The sequence below is a fragment of the Agelaius tricolor genome, unplaced genomic scaffold, assembly GCF_023055355.1.
Source record: "Agelaius tricolor isolate 1412-34295 unplaced genomic scaffold, bAgeTri1.0.p SCAF_4, whole genome shotgun sequence".
Taxonomy (NCBI): Eukaryota; Metazoa; Chordata; class Aves; order Passeriformes; family Icteridae; genus Agelaius; species Agelaius tricolor.
Window position 1 is genome coordinate 30,271,871 of NW_027269264.1, and position 13,307 is coordinate 30,285,177.

Consider the following 13,307-nt stretch of genomic DNA (forward strand, 5'->3'; position numbering starts at 1 on the left):
CTAAGAAGCAGAACACAACTTTATGGAATCATCATATTATTTACAATTGTCTTATCATCTTGGAACATTCTGGAATTGCCTATCTTTACATCCATTTTTTTAAAGATATTGATGATATGGTTAACAAGACTTTCTGTATGTTTAATTCAAAGAAGCAACCTCACATACCTAAGTATAAAATTTATCCATTTCAGACATTGACCAGTTTTACTGCACAATAGGTGGTATTCCCTGTCTCTGCCTTAACTCAAGAGATCCATTACATAAGCAAAGCAGGTAAACATAAGGCAATGATCTAAGAGTGAGCATCTGACCAATTTACCACACTCACAGAATAAATACATTATAGGTATTTGAATTTTGTATGGGTATTAAAAAAAAAAAACAGTGATGTTTTATGGAATTACAAGCTATATATTTTCTGTCCATGTTCAGATGACTAGAAATTCCAAGAATTGAACTATGCATAACTTATCTTTTGCATATCTTTCTAATCATTCTACACTCTCTTCACAGGTATTCTAAAAAACAAAAAAAGATTTTACGAACAAAAGGAATTTATTTGTCTTATATACTTGGGATGCATGTATATCACAGTGTATTAAACCAAACTGCCTGTTAAAGCTGTTCAACCAAATATCTAAGATTACAGAGAAAGGACAGTAGAAGTTTCACATACAGGAAGTACCTTTAGCTCTGAATCTTATCTCCTACTGGTCCAGCTGAGTTAACTGTACAGAATATGACTCTGATTCAAAACAGCAATTAAATACATGTTAAATACAAAATATGGTAGGTAGCCCCAAAAGGCAACAGAAGCAAAAACTGATTTTAAAGAGCTCTTTCAGAAGTTCCTCAAATACACTTGGGGTTCCCAAAATATTAAACTTCTCATATTGTATCTTTCAAATATTTTTCTGTTGAACTCAATTAAGTCTTATGTACTCATCTGTTTTTCCCTTTAAAATAAAAGAATATATCAGTGTGATTTCACAGCATTATGAGTTTAAAAAACCCCTCACTGAATTACTATCTTAGCTTTTTAGTAAAGCTTGCCACTGTGAATCAATCATAACCCATCTGTTTGGTTTAGTCAGCTGAAATAAACAGAAGTCATCTTAAAAAAAAAAAAAAAAAAGACAAAAACTTGCCATGACTTTGGCTCCCCGAAATGGAGATAATTAATACTGTAGAGATCCATGTCTTCAGTGTGCCATGCAAATGTTGTTTTCCACATGCCAAAATAAAGATATGGTGTATTTACACCCTCAATAGAAATTCCACACTCTTCTCCTACAACATCCAATATTGTATTAAGATGGGCAATATTCCATTCCTCAATACCCTGAAAAAGATACATAATAAAAATATTACTAAACTTATAAAGCAATGCAATTTTATATAACAGTCCCAGTCAAAAGATATACACTTGACGTAGCCTTTCAAAAGATTGTAAGCATTTTACAAGACAGCTGAAATTACTTGAAAAATTCTCTTGGCCTTAATCAGTATTAGATCAGGTTATGAGTCTGAGATGTTCAGAGCAGAGAGAGAATAAAAAAAGTCCCTATCTGGTTCACAATTTTAAATCAAATCTAACATGGATTGAAACACCATACTACATACAAAAAGGTACATAAAAAATAGAAGTAATAGCTGCAGACAAAACCTTCAATGAGTTGATAGCTGGAAGTCATTAAGTTTTACAGGACCTATCTATGCTTTTTTGTTACTTACAAAGTAATACCAGATAGTATGAAAAAATCATTTAAAAAATAATTTTACATGCATAAATTTACCATTTCTCTGGAAAGTATAAAAACCAAAATGATCACTTTACTTCAGATGTATTTCTAATCATAATGATGTACTGCATAAGAAATATACAACAGAAGAAATCTATTGATTTCAGGGGATTTAAGCTGTTTTCCTATGTTATTCCCCATAAAATTCATGTATTAAAAGTCATTAATAAAGCAATACATGTAGCTTTTGTTGCACTTCAGATTCAACTGCAAACTGCAATTCTAATTTCAGGTAATACAGCATGTAAGAGACAGTATAAGGAAGATCAAAGCTACAAAATTGAAGAGAAAAAATTAGACTTCATTATAAGAGCAATTATTAGCACCTCCAGGGAAGACATTAGCTGGTGCTCAAGCACTCAGAAAACCAAGAAATATAATCAAAACTATTAAAAACTCAATTCAGACAAGTTTTATTGGGAAGACAGCCTCTAAGGACACTCTTAAGCATGAGCTGCTCTGCTCAGTCACTGCATCTACAGTTCTGGTAATCTTACTGGGGTACGAATCGATGGCAGACTGCAGTCCTGATGCAGCTGATTAAGATGATGATATTTAATAACTAGACAGCTGGAATAGTAACAATACAGGTTAAAGCAAGAAGTCAGGAAAATTTAATATTCTCAGTTTTGATCTGGTTTCTGAGATTTTTATGTCAAGCATGTTATTTATGAAGCAGCTAGAATTGACAGACAAGAAGGTAAACTCTGTATGAATTTTTGACTTCTCACTGAATAAGCACTTCTAACCGCCTGCTTTGGCTATTTCATTTATTGAGAAATACTAGGTTACTTGGAATTTTAAAAATGAGGACAATGTTTATAGAATTATTTAATTTCAAACAGTATTTTTTCTTCTTTTAAAATGGAAGCCTTGGGCTTGATGCATTTGTGAAACAAAAAGGCACTTGAAATTTAAAAAGTAAAAAAAAAAAATTTATATCCTAATAAAAGAAAAAACACCAATCTGAATTCAAAAGAGTAGACACTTGTAAAATCTGCACCTTTCAAATATAAAAACTCGCAGCAGCAAGTTAAAACAGCTGTAAAATAAAAAAATTGAAGTAATAATTTTTAATAAGTCCTCAAATTAATTTTAAAATTTATTTTTTTAAATCAGAGGAAATTTCACTCTGTTTACAATTTTGCAGTTCATTTGGGGGGAACAAATTAATACAGCAAAGAGCAATAATTTAACCACAGATACATATAGTGGATTAGAAGAAAACAAGAAATACTTGGAAAAATCAACTGTTAACCTAGGTAGCTACTCTGACAGTGGCCAAACAGAGTAAGTACTGTAGCAATTTTCACTTGAAAGTTTCTTCAGACAGAAGATGTGTTATCTTTCTATTTAACAGTATTCCATGGGCTTTTTTACCCATTATTCATCCCATCACAACATTTCACCCATGTAAGTTTCTAGTAACCCTAACACCTTGAAATCTTACTCTTCTACTAAGAATTAAGTAATAGCTAAGAGAATTTCTTTTCTTTAACAATACATCTCATCCTTGCACACTATGTCAAATCATATCACAACTAGTCACAAGCAACCTGCTGGTGATCTGCCCTCAAACAAAAGCAATTCCTATCATGGAGATCAATCCTAGAACAAATAACTTGCTTCAAATACCGAACAAACAGTAACAACTTCTACACTCAAGACAGATGAGCTACTTCTTTTTCCTAAAGACTATTTTGGACAAGTACTCTTAGCCCAAAAGGAAATGTTCACTAAACTGGCCAAAACACTAAAATCACACTGATTAATTTCAATTCCTCCTATGTTCCTTAGACTTAAAACAATAAATCAGTTTCATATTTATGCCCAGACTGTTATAAGTAATTATTACAAATTTTTATTAAAGATGTCACTTTACCTCAGAAATAATTTTTTAATATTCAAAAACATGAAGTAAAATGCTTATATGATTTTAACACAAAATATTGATTCTATTTTTACAGTAGTTGTATAACCAGTATGCACACTAAAAAGATCCCAGCTGTAAAGTGTATTTTAATAGGTCAATACATAGCCATACTTCTCAAATTTTAAGTATATTTTTGCAGGTTATGCTATATTTAATAACAATTGTTAGAACAGCAGTACATATATTATTTGACCATGACATATATCTGGTAGTTTCTTGAAAATACATTTAGACATTGTAATCTATTCAATGTCATGAAAATACAAAATATTTATTCTCCTCAAAATATCACAATACTACCAGAATATTATAATAATTTCAAAGGAATATATCAAGATACTATTTCTAATTTATCCACATTTCTGATGGTAAATTCTTTAAAGAATACCTGTCATCAGTGACAACTGTACCACACAATCAAATACCTAGAAAAATTTCACTTTTTAGCAGTTTTCCTTCTATAAGATATCAAACAGGCTTGAAACACCTTACCAATTACAATCATTGCTACACACATTACACTTACCTTGTACTTCCTTAGAGAAATACTATAAGGTACATAGTATTTATATAGAAGACTACTATTCCAACGTTCATTCATTTTGAAGGTGATTCAAACGTACTGTAAATTACTATAAAGAGTTTTTATTACTCTTTATTTTAACAGCCTTTGCATCTGTTTTTAATGCAATGTGGAGAAAAAGTGGGACACTTGACAAGCAGCTCTCATCTGAACGCCTGCACACTTTGGAAGGAGTTGACCCACTGTTTCCCCAAAAACACAGAAAATAATGTTTATCTCAGCGCATTGGTAGAAAGTGAAATTCACAGTTCAAAGGTCTAACCTCTTTGCAAATAAGAATAAAAAAAAGCTTCAAGTGCAACAATGTTTTATTAATTTTTAAGTACTTATAAAAGTTATGTTAGTCTTTTCCCTTTACTTAAACCAGTCAACACTATCATGAACATGATTTCTGTATGCATACATTATTACACACAATCCTTTTTCAGTGTTTTCCTTTGATTATCTCACAGCTTCATCTCAATATTAATCTGGTGAACAAGATCTCAGTTGCACAACTAAGACTGAAGAGCCCTTATGGCTGATTGTAACAACCCCCAAACTAAAGAGGTGTAAAAAAACCTAATTAAGAGACAGAGTGAAAAGGAACAAAACAAACATTAGAGAAAAATTTGTGCTTGGTAACCCACTCCTCTCTCCACATAACCATTCACTCACATCAATGAATACAATAAAGCTACTGCCAGGCTTTTACTGTGCCTTGGAAGTCATTAAAAAAGAGGAAGAAAAATGCTACAAACAAAATCTCTACACCATAAACACACAGATTGGGAAATACAAACAATCTCCCTCATTAGATTGTTTTTACTTCTCATCATTTCTAAGGATATAGTCATTGCTTTTTAAGCCCCCTTTTGAAGGGTGGGCAAGTAGTTTCTTTGGAAATCACACTAGAACCTAAATTACTGCTCACATTGATCTCAATGATGAGTAGATCACAGAAAAGAACATAATAAATAGAAGGAATATAATCATTTAAGTTGGAAAAGACATTTAAATCATCAAAAAGCACCATTAACTTGGCTCTGCCAAGGCTAAACCATGTTCCCAAGCGCCATACCTACACGTCTTTTAAATATGCTCAGGGATGGTGACAAAGGTACTTCCCTGGGCAAGCCTGCCCCAGTGACTGGTACTACTTTCTCTCCATGGAAAAGCTTTCCCTAAAATCCAAAGTACATCTCCCCATTGACACAACTTGAGGCAGTTTAATCATGCTGCTTGCTACCTAGGAGAAAAGGCCAACCCCCATCTGGCTACAACCTTCTTTCAAGCAGTTGTAGACAGTGATAAGGTCCCTCCCTCCCCCAGCCTCCTTTCCTCTACGCTAAAGAACCCCAGCTCCCTCAGCTGCTCCTTATAGGACTTTAACTCCAGACCTTTCACCAGCTCCATGGCCCTTCTCTGGACATGCTCCAGCACCTCAACATCCTTCCCAAATTTTGAGGCCCAGAACTGGACATAGCATTCAAGGTGTGGCCTCACCAGTGCTGAGTACAGGGGGACAATCCCTGCCCTGCTCCTGCTGACCACACCATTGCTGGCACAGGCCAGGATGCCATTGGCCTTCTTGGCCACCTGGGCACTGCTGGCTCCTGTTCAGCTGCTGTCACCAGCACCCCCAGGGCCTTTTCCTGTGGCAGCTTTGCAGCCACTCTGCCCCAGCCTGTGGCACTGCCTGGGCTTGCTGTGACCCAAGGGCAGGACCCAGCACTGGGCCTTGTTGAGCCTCATGCAGATGTCCTTAGCCCACAGATCCATCCCTCCCCCTGCAGAGCCTTCCTGCCCTCCAAGAGAGCGACATCCCACCCAATTTGGCATCCTCTGGAAATTGACTGAGGGTGCACTCATACGTATGATACCCCCAACTTATACATGGGACAAGGTAGGAATTAGGAATTGTCCTGTTAGGAGAAATAAAACTAAGAGGAGAAAAATGAAATTAAAGTGTGTCTTTCAGACAGCAGCTGAGGAGAGTGGTGAGAGAGACACAAAACAGTATTTATACATGCTTCTTCCAAACATGGTTTTTCTCTGCAGAACAGCAGATGCCATTGTCAGCACTGAAGTCATACATGTTTTATGACTCATTATAAACTTCAAATCGGCCACTTTTCTTTGGAACTACTTTTGAAACCAAGATTTCCACCCCTCCACTGTAGCTAGATAAGTCCACATAGGGATCATGTCTTTTCTAGAGTTACCTACACAGACACTCTCCTACAAAATACTGCTATTAAATGTAACAGCAATTAGAATGTAAATAACAGAATAGTATTTGCGGCAAACCTTCAACCTTCTGAAATTATAGAATTTATTTTCTATAAAGCTCTATAGAGTGCAAAGAACACTTGTTTTCACAGATTATTTCCTTATTCGTAAAGACTTAATCTGAGTACAAAGCCATCAAATAATAATTCAGATATTTTAAACAGATTCTGGAATAATCCAATACTACAAGGATAAAACGGAACCATTGATGGCAGCTGTTAAAACTCCAAAGCATGTACTTACAGCTTTGTTTCTTTATTTCATTGTTTTCACTTGGATTTGGGTTTTTGGGGGATTTTTTTGGCTTTTTTGGTGGGGTCTTTTTCTGTTTCATGTAACACAGCCTTTAGAAAATTTTGCCCCATCTTCCAAATCCCTCAGAACTTATCCTGTGGTCTAAAAAAGCAAATACTACAAAAGCTATCATTTCTCTGGCACAATGCCAACAAGGTGCTGGTTTTCACAAACTACAGTAATATTTCTTAAATTATCTAAATAGTAAAATCAAGGTTCCATCATGCTTCAGATACGTCTCAATAAAAAACTGATTGTCACTAAGTGGAAAAGAAAATGTAATCGGTAAACTGTTAAACTGATTTACAGAGCACAGCAGTATTTCTCACTAGTTTTGATGGCCCACATACACGTATGTGTCACATTTTCCTTAGGTTCCTAGTAGATTTTACCTGGAATTCTGCCAGATATTTACCTTAAGTGTAACATCTGTAACACACTATTTTCTACAATATGTATTTCGTAAAAAGTAAGCATTTGTTTTGTTTCTTGCAAATAAGCTGCCATGACAAACTAATCCCACCATACGCTTTCTCCTGAATGCTGCCCAAAAGGTCAATGAGTTGTGTTCATCTCCTTTTCCCAAATAATCACAATCCTGAAGGAAATTGAATGAAGACATGAGAACAATCTCCAATGTCAAACAAAATAGAAAAGATCCTTCTTAAGACTATCTTCAAGCACTACGACATGAAAAATATTAGTTGTGCAAGTACACCATCTGCTGGCCAAAAACTAACTGCAGCAAAATTATTCTGAGAGACAACATATTGATCAGCAGCACCATAACTTTCTCACCAACACTTTGGTACCAGAGTATATTCCTTCTTGTCCTCTATACACGAAGTGGGTTGTACACCAACACCTGGCTGTCACATTAAGTGCTCAATCTGTCACATTCCTTAATGTCAACTCCTTTCACTAATATTTCTCCTTTGTTATTTATTTTTAAATGTTACCCATTTTATTATAGGCATCAAGGTTTCTTTATTTTAACTTTTATTGCTTTCTTCCCCAGTCACTGCAACCTTTAGTGCTTTGTTTCCTTCTCCTACGCACTTAACATCTGAGTTAGGATCCCTGAATGCTGCTTTTCTCACTTTCCTCTTTGCTTTTATTTGACCTCCCTTCCTCGTCTTTCCAAGAGTGTAATTCTGTAAGAAGGAGATCTCTGACCTTCTCTTTGACCAATCAGCACTTTCACATTGGGTATTATTGCATTCAACCTCTTTTCTTTGGAAATGTTGCTCATGCAAGAGTAAACTAAGATACTCAAGACAAAAAAAAAACCACAATCCAAAAAAAGCATACCTTTGTAAAAAGTTATACCATAAGGCATTATCTGCCAACAAAAAAGACACAAAGATCAGAGAAGAAAAAGGGAAAGCTTCTATTTCTTGAAACACTTTTTCTGTGTCTTGTGTTGATCTTCACAAAGCAACAGCCACCTAGAATGTCTCTCCACAGAAACATTCCGAATTAGTATCTTCAATTATTTTCTAAACAATTTCTTGAAGCAGCTATGTGGACACACAAGGGAATTTGAACTTGCTTTCTCTAAACAACATACCATTGGACATTCTTAGCTGTCTTTCAAAGATCACATAACTCAGTGCAAGAACTGAACTGCATTCAGCCATATTGGCTGACTGTATTTATCTCTGGACAGTCTTCAATTTGTCTTCTGTGAAGAACTGTGAAACACCAGGAGAGCCCCAGACCATCTGCCACAGCAAAATCATACTTTTTTTTCCTAATGATTGGAAAAGGCAGTTACATAGAACATGAAATAACCCAAGAACTTCACATATGGTACTTTCTTTTCATGTATGTTTGTCCTATATTTTTTAAATCCTCAAATATTTTCTGAAATGCTAATATATCTTCTCTCAGTCTCATTTCTTAAATAATGCTTTAGAAATCTAGTTCCTGTTTTACTTACATAGCCTAATTGATATCAATGGATATCTGTTATTCTTTGGATAATGAGATCTGTTTTAAAAGTCCTTTCATCATCCATGGAGATCTTGGCAAGTTACCAGCAAAATTAATTTCTAATTGAGAGGTAAACAATATGAGTAAGTACATTTCCAGGAAACTGCAGACATTCCAAGCATGAAGTACAGCTACCAATACTCCTCAGTAAAGAGATATAAAAGTATCCATCTTTTAATTTTAAAATAAAACTTAGTTAAAATATCTCTAAGTGTCCACAGATACACACAGGAAACATACATACTAGAACGTTAATAAACAAATAAGTAGGAAGATATCTCAAAGTTCTGGAGAGTTTGAAGTGAAGAAATGGAAGAGTCATGATCAGGAAGAGCAGCAATATTCTACTGTCTAAGGACAGAACGGTCTGACTCTTGCAGATGTAGAGTTAATTTCAACCTTGGTTGGAGACTTTAAGGAGTAACACAAAGATTTCAAAAGACAGATTCTCAGTCACAAAGCAAGAGTGTATCCTCTAAGTAGAGTACCCTTTGAAAGAGGGCTGGAAGGGATAAACTTCATAAAAAACTATGCATACTTCATCATAAATGCTCCCATTGATATCTGCTCCATAAATTGGTGCCACAAAAGTCAAGTTCTTCCAGTATTTACGCTCCAGATCTTCATAGTCTACATATCTTGGAGTGCGGTATCTGCAGAGAAAGAGTTAGGCAAAGGTTCATCACCATCTTTCAACAACTGCCTCTACAATGGACTACGCTTCTATGGCGTGGACAATAGACTATGCTATGAACCTTCTAGATGAAGTCACTTTATTTCAAATTCTCTGAAACGGAAGAATTACCAGATGTCCTGAATTCTTAGTTTCATGGTTAACCATATGATGGAAACCTCCTACCTGATAGCTACAGTAACTAAACTCATCCACCAACCCACACAATATTTGGTTCAGTCTCCAGCAGCAAATCAGCCCATTTACCAACCATCCTTAGCCTGAGCGCCTCCCTTTTATTTCTCTTCTGTAAAAAAAGACACATATGGAAAACACAACAAGTGTTTATTTTTTTCCTACCTCACTACCAGCTCTGCAAAGACTCAGATATAGGTCCTGTACAATCTTGTCTCAGAACAATGTAAACTAACTCAGCCATGCAGCCATCACAGGCAAAACCAATACTTTCTTGTCTTCTTCCCGCCCCAGAAAACCCTTTCAAGAAAAGCTGTGTTTCAAACAGCTGATCCCAAAGAAATTCTACAATACAGAGAAAATAAATATTTAGGAGAACTTTTCTTTTTTATTCATTTATAACAGCACAAGATACGTAACACACGCTTACATGCTTAAATATCCCTAAGTAAATACTTTTGAAAGGTTACTCATGTAGCCTTTCAAAATCTTGTGGGAACAAGAAAAACACACTACCATGGAAACATCTATCAACAGCTGTGCCTCAGGATCCTTTGTCAGACCTCTGTACTTCCATATGTAAGTCTTCAGAAAAGAAAACATACTCCCCTATTATTGCAACTCTAAAAACTACAGTTTCATTGTAGAATTGCCAGTATGCTACACCTGAACAACTGGAAAGAAAATCCAAACATACAACACTGAGACCAAGTACATTATTACATATTACATCACATTTTACATCATGTAATAACTCTGAACAGAGACAAAAAAAAAAAGAAAAAAACAAAGCTAAACACATCTTAACCAAAGCATTCTCAGCAACAGAATTGTTTTATTATTTCTAATGATAGCTCCAGAAATCAGATTGTATTTCTGTTGGGCCGTGAGTAATATGCACACATGAACTCCTTGATTACAGAATGTGGATATGCTCCTATTTCCCAGGGGTCAAGTAGAGAAGCATTTTGGTTCAATGGAGAGCTGCAAATGTCTAAACAAATAAAAGATTAAATGCATTAGACTGAGTACACTTGATCCTTTTAAAAGCAACTGGGATTTAATTTAGATGCTCATGGCCCTTCTCTCTTACCCAAAGGAAATAGGCTACACCCTAATACTCAAGAAAAAAGTCTTTAACAGAGAAGTCTTCTCCTTTAAGGAACAAAATTATTTTTATGGGACTACAGAGGCTCTCAGATACTTGATAGTTTAAGAAATATCGACTGCAGTAAGTGTATCATAGAATGTTATGTGATACATTTGCTCAAGAGCAGTGACAAGTATTTGGAAAGACCTACAGCTAGTAATAGACAGGAAGTCCTCCCAACTGTTCTACATTTGCATGCAAAATTAAGTTGCCATCTGATTTCAGTAAAAACCATAAAAATTGAAATCAGAGACGTTGGTGAATATAATATTCCATGGTGAATATAATAAACTTAACACTATGATACATATGAAAAACTTCCCAGCATTTCTACATTAATCAATTAAGAAATTAGTGTACTTCAAGTTATTAGGGGTTAAAAAAAGGTAAACTTTAACATCAATTAAAAAGTATTATTGAAAATCACATCAAATACCATATAGATCATATGATTTACTCTCATCTCTAATATTTACTAAACAAATAATTTCAAGAACTACATAATAGGTTCCCATGGAACATTCAGTAAGGAGCCTCTTTAAAAGCTTTAGATGTCCTGGTTTTTCTTGATCTTGATAACAGCTTCTATTCTTATACCTAATTTCTTAATTAACCTATAATAGAAACTTGCCTTCAAACTAAGGCAGTATTACCTTTCTCATTCAAGTATCTTTTCTTTCTAAGATCCTTTGACTCATCTTCCAGAAACCACTTCCACTCAGTTTTGAGGAGATAGTCAAGTAAAATATGTTCTTGTTATGTGGCCAAAATGACAGGCAAGAATTCCTTCTTTCAATTCCCTCTTCTTGGAATGCTCAACAATTTGAAACATTGCAGTACAGTGCCCAGCCCTTCACAAACTTTTTTTCCCCTTCCATAATATTCATCTTGCCATAACCATAACACTGACATTCACTAGGTACCACTGAGTTGTCTTCAATTAATGCAAAAGCTTCTGGATTGGTTATAAAAGATATTGGAGTTTTCAGACTTACATGGTGATAGGCCATTCTAGTATCTAGGAATTAAACATTAATAGGTGTAATTAAATTAAAACTCAGATACATATCTGTATCATCTTCACTATTTTCTGTATCTTCTGGAAGATAAAGGAAAAAAGGTAGACAGAAAGCATTACGTCTCAGGTTTTTCAGATGCTTTATTGCTGTCATGGCATCGGATGCTTTCAATAACAAACACAAGCAATACTTACACTGTGGTACCCTTCCATACCTTGAGAGACAGGGAAAAAAGTAAAAGAAATCACCAGCAGCCTTGTACAATTCAAAGAAACCACAACATGTGAAGATAAATTATAACATGTGAAGATAAATTAAGACTAATAAATTAGTCTAAATAAGCAAGAGTACATACTTGTCACTGTTGGCTAGATCCCTGAACTCCTTCACTGTCATGGGCTTTTTCTGAATATTGTATTGTGTGAAAAGTCCAGACTGGCCAGTGACCATCTGTTGAATTGGAGCAGGAATCACCAAATCTTCAATATCATCATAATGCTTTCTCGGCTTCCATTCTTTTGGTGGGATAACCTTTATATACAGGAAACAAAGCAGAACAGCACAGTTGCAGTAACAATTCAAAACATCCTGGAAAAAAATTGAAGGAACAGTTGAATATGCCCACATGATCAAAGGAACATTTGCGTACCAGCTGTTTCACATTAACTGATACTGTAAGTGCTCCTAAACACTGTAAAAACCCATTCAGAACATGCCCAGTATCTCCTCAAAGCACAACTAGCAACTCACCAATCTACAGCAATTCTTAGGCAATTGTGCAAAAATACACATTTATAATAACAGAGTTGATAAATTTTTTCTAATCAGAAAGCCTTATAACTGACAAATGGTTTGCAATCCATAACATCATATACATTTAGCGTTAAAAAAATGTATGGATGTTGCATTTGGAGATACAGTTTAGAGGTGAACATGCAGGTGCTAAGTCAAAAGTTGGGCTGAAGGATCTTAGATGTCTTTTCCACACCTAAAATTTCAAAGATATAAAATTTTTATCCTCAATTAAAATAAAAGTTCCTAAAAAAACCTGTCAGCCTGCTGTCTAAACATTATTTGGTATAAACAGTATTTATAACTCTATTTTTTAATGAAGAATGGAAAAATACAGCTGTTTTAGATTTCCAAATCTGTTCAATTTACTCGCCATAAACCACAGGGTACAGCTCTATTACAGTAAGCATATGCACTAATTTAAATACATTAGCTTTTATAATTACATGATTTAATCCTCATAATTGAAGATTAAAGCTATGTGCAGATTAACCAGTTGTAAAGTTAATGCATTTATTTCAAATACCACAGAACTACCCACAGTCTATGAAAACTCCTCAGCAGATTCTGAAATGTTAGCAGAAGAAATCATTAAGA

At 34.9% G+C, this 13,307-nt stretch overlaps 1 protein-coding gene across 6 annotated transcripts in view; it reads right to left on the reverse strand.

The window, feature by feature from the left end:
* The window catches only part of KDM4C (lysine demethylase 4C), a 251,603-nt gene that overhangs the window by 219,641 nt on the left and 18,655 nt on the right, over window positions 1–13,307 (reverse strand). For 4 of the 6 annotated variants that reach the window (XM_071425053.1, XM_071425054.1, XM_071425056.1 and 1 more), the window contains exons 3-5: window positions 12,274–12,449; window positions 9,420–9,534; window positions 1,152–1,345 (exon numbers count right to left, since the gene is read on the reverse strand). In XM_071425053.1, coding sequence (XP_071281154.1) covers window positions 1,152–1,345; window positions 9,420–9,534; window positions 12,274–12,449 — 485 coding nt within the window. Of the gene's footprint in view, window positions 1–1,151; window positions 1,346–2,202; window positions 2,376–9,419; window positions 9,535–12,273; window positions 12,450–13,307 lie in introns of those variants that run through there. The other 2 variants (XM_071425058.1, XM_071425055.1) reach the window with 2 other exon arrangements.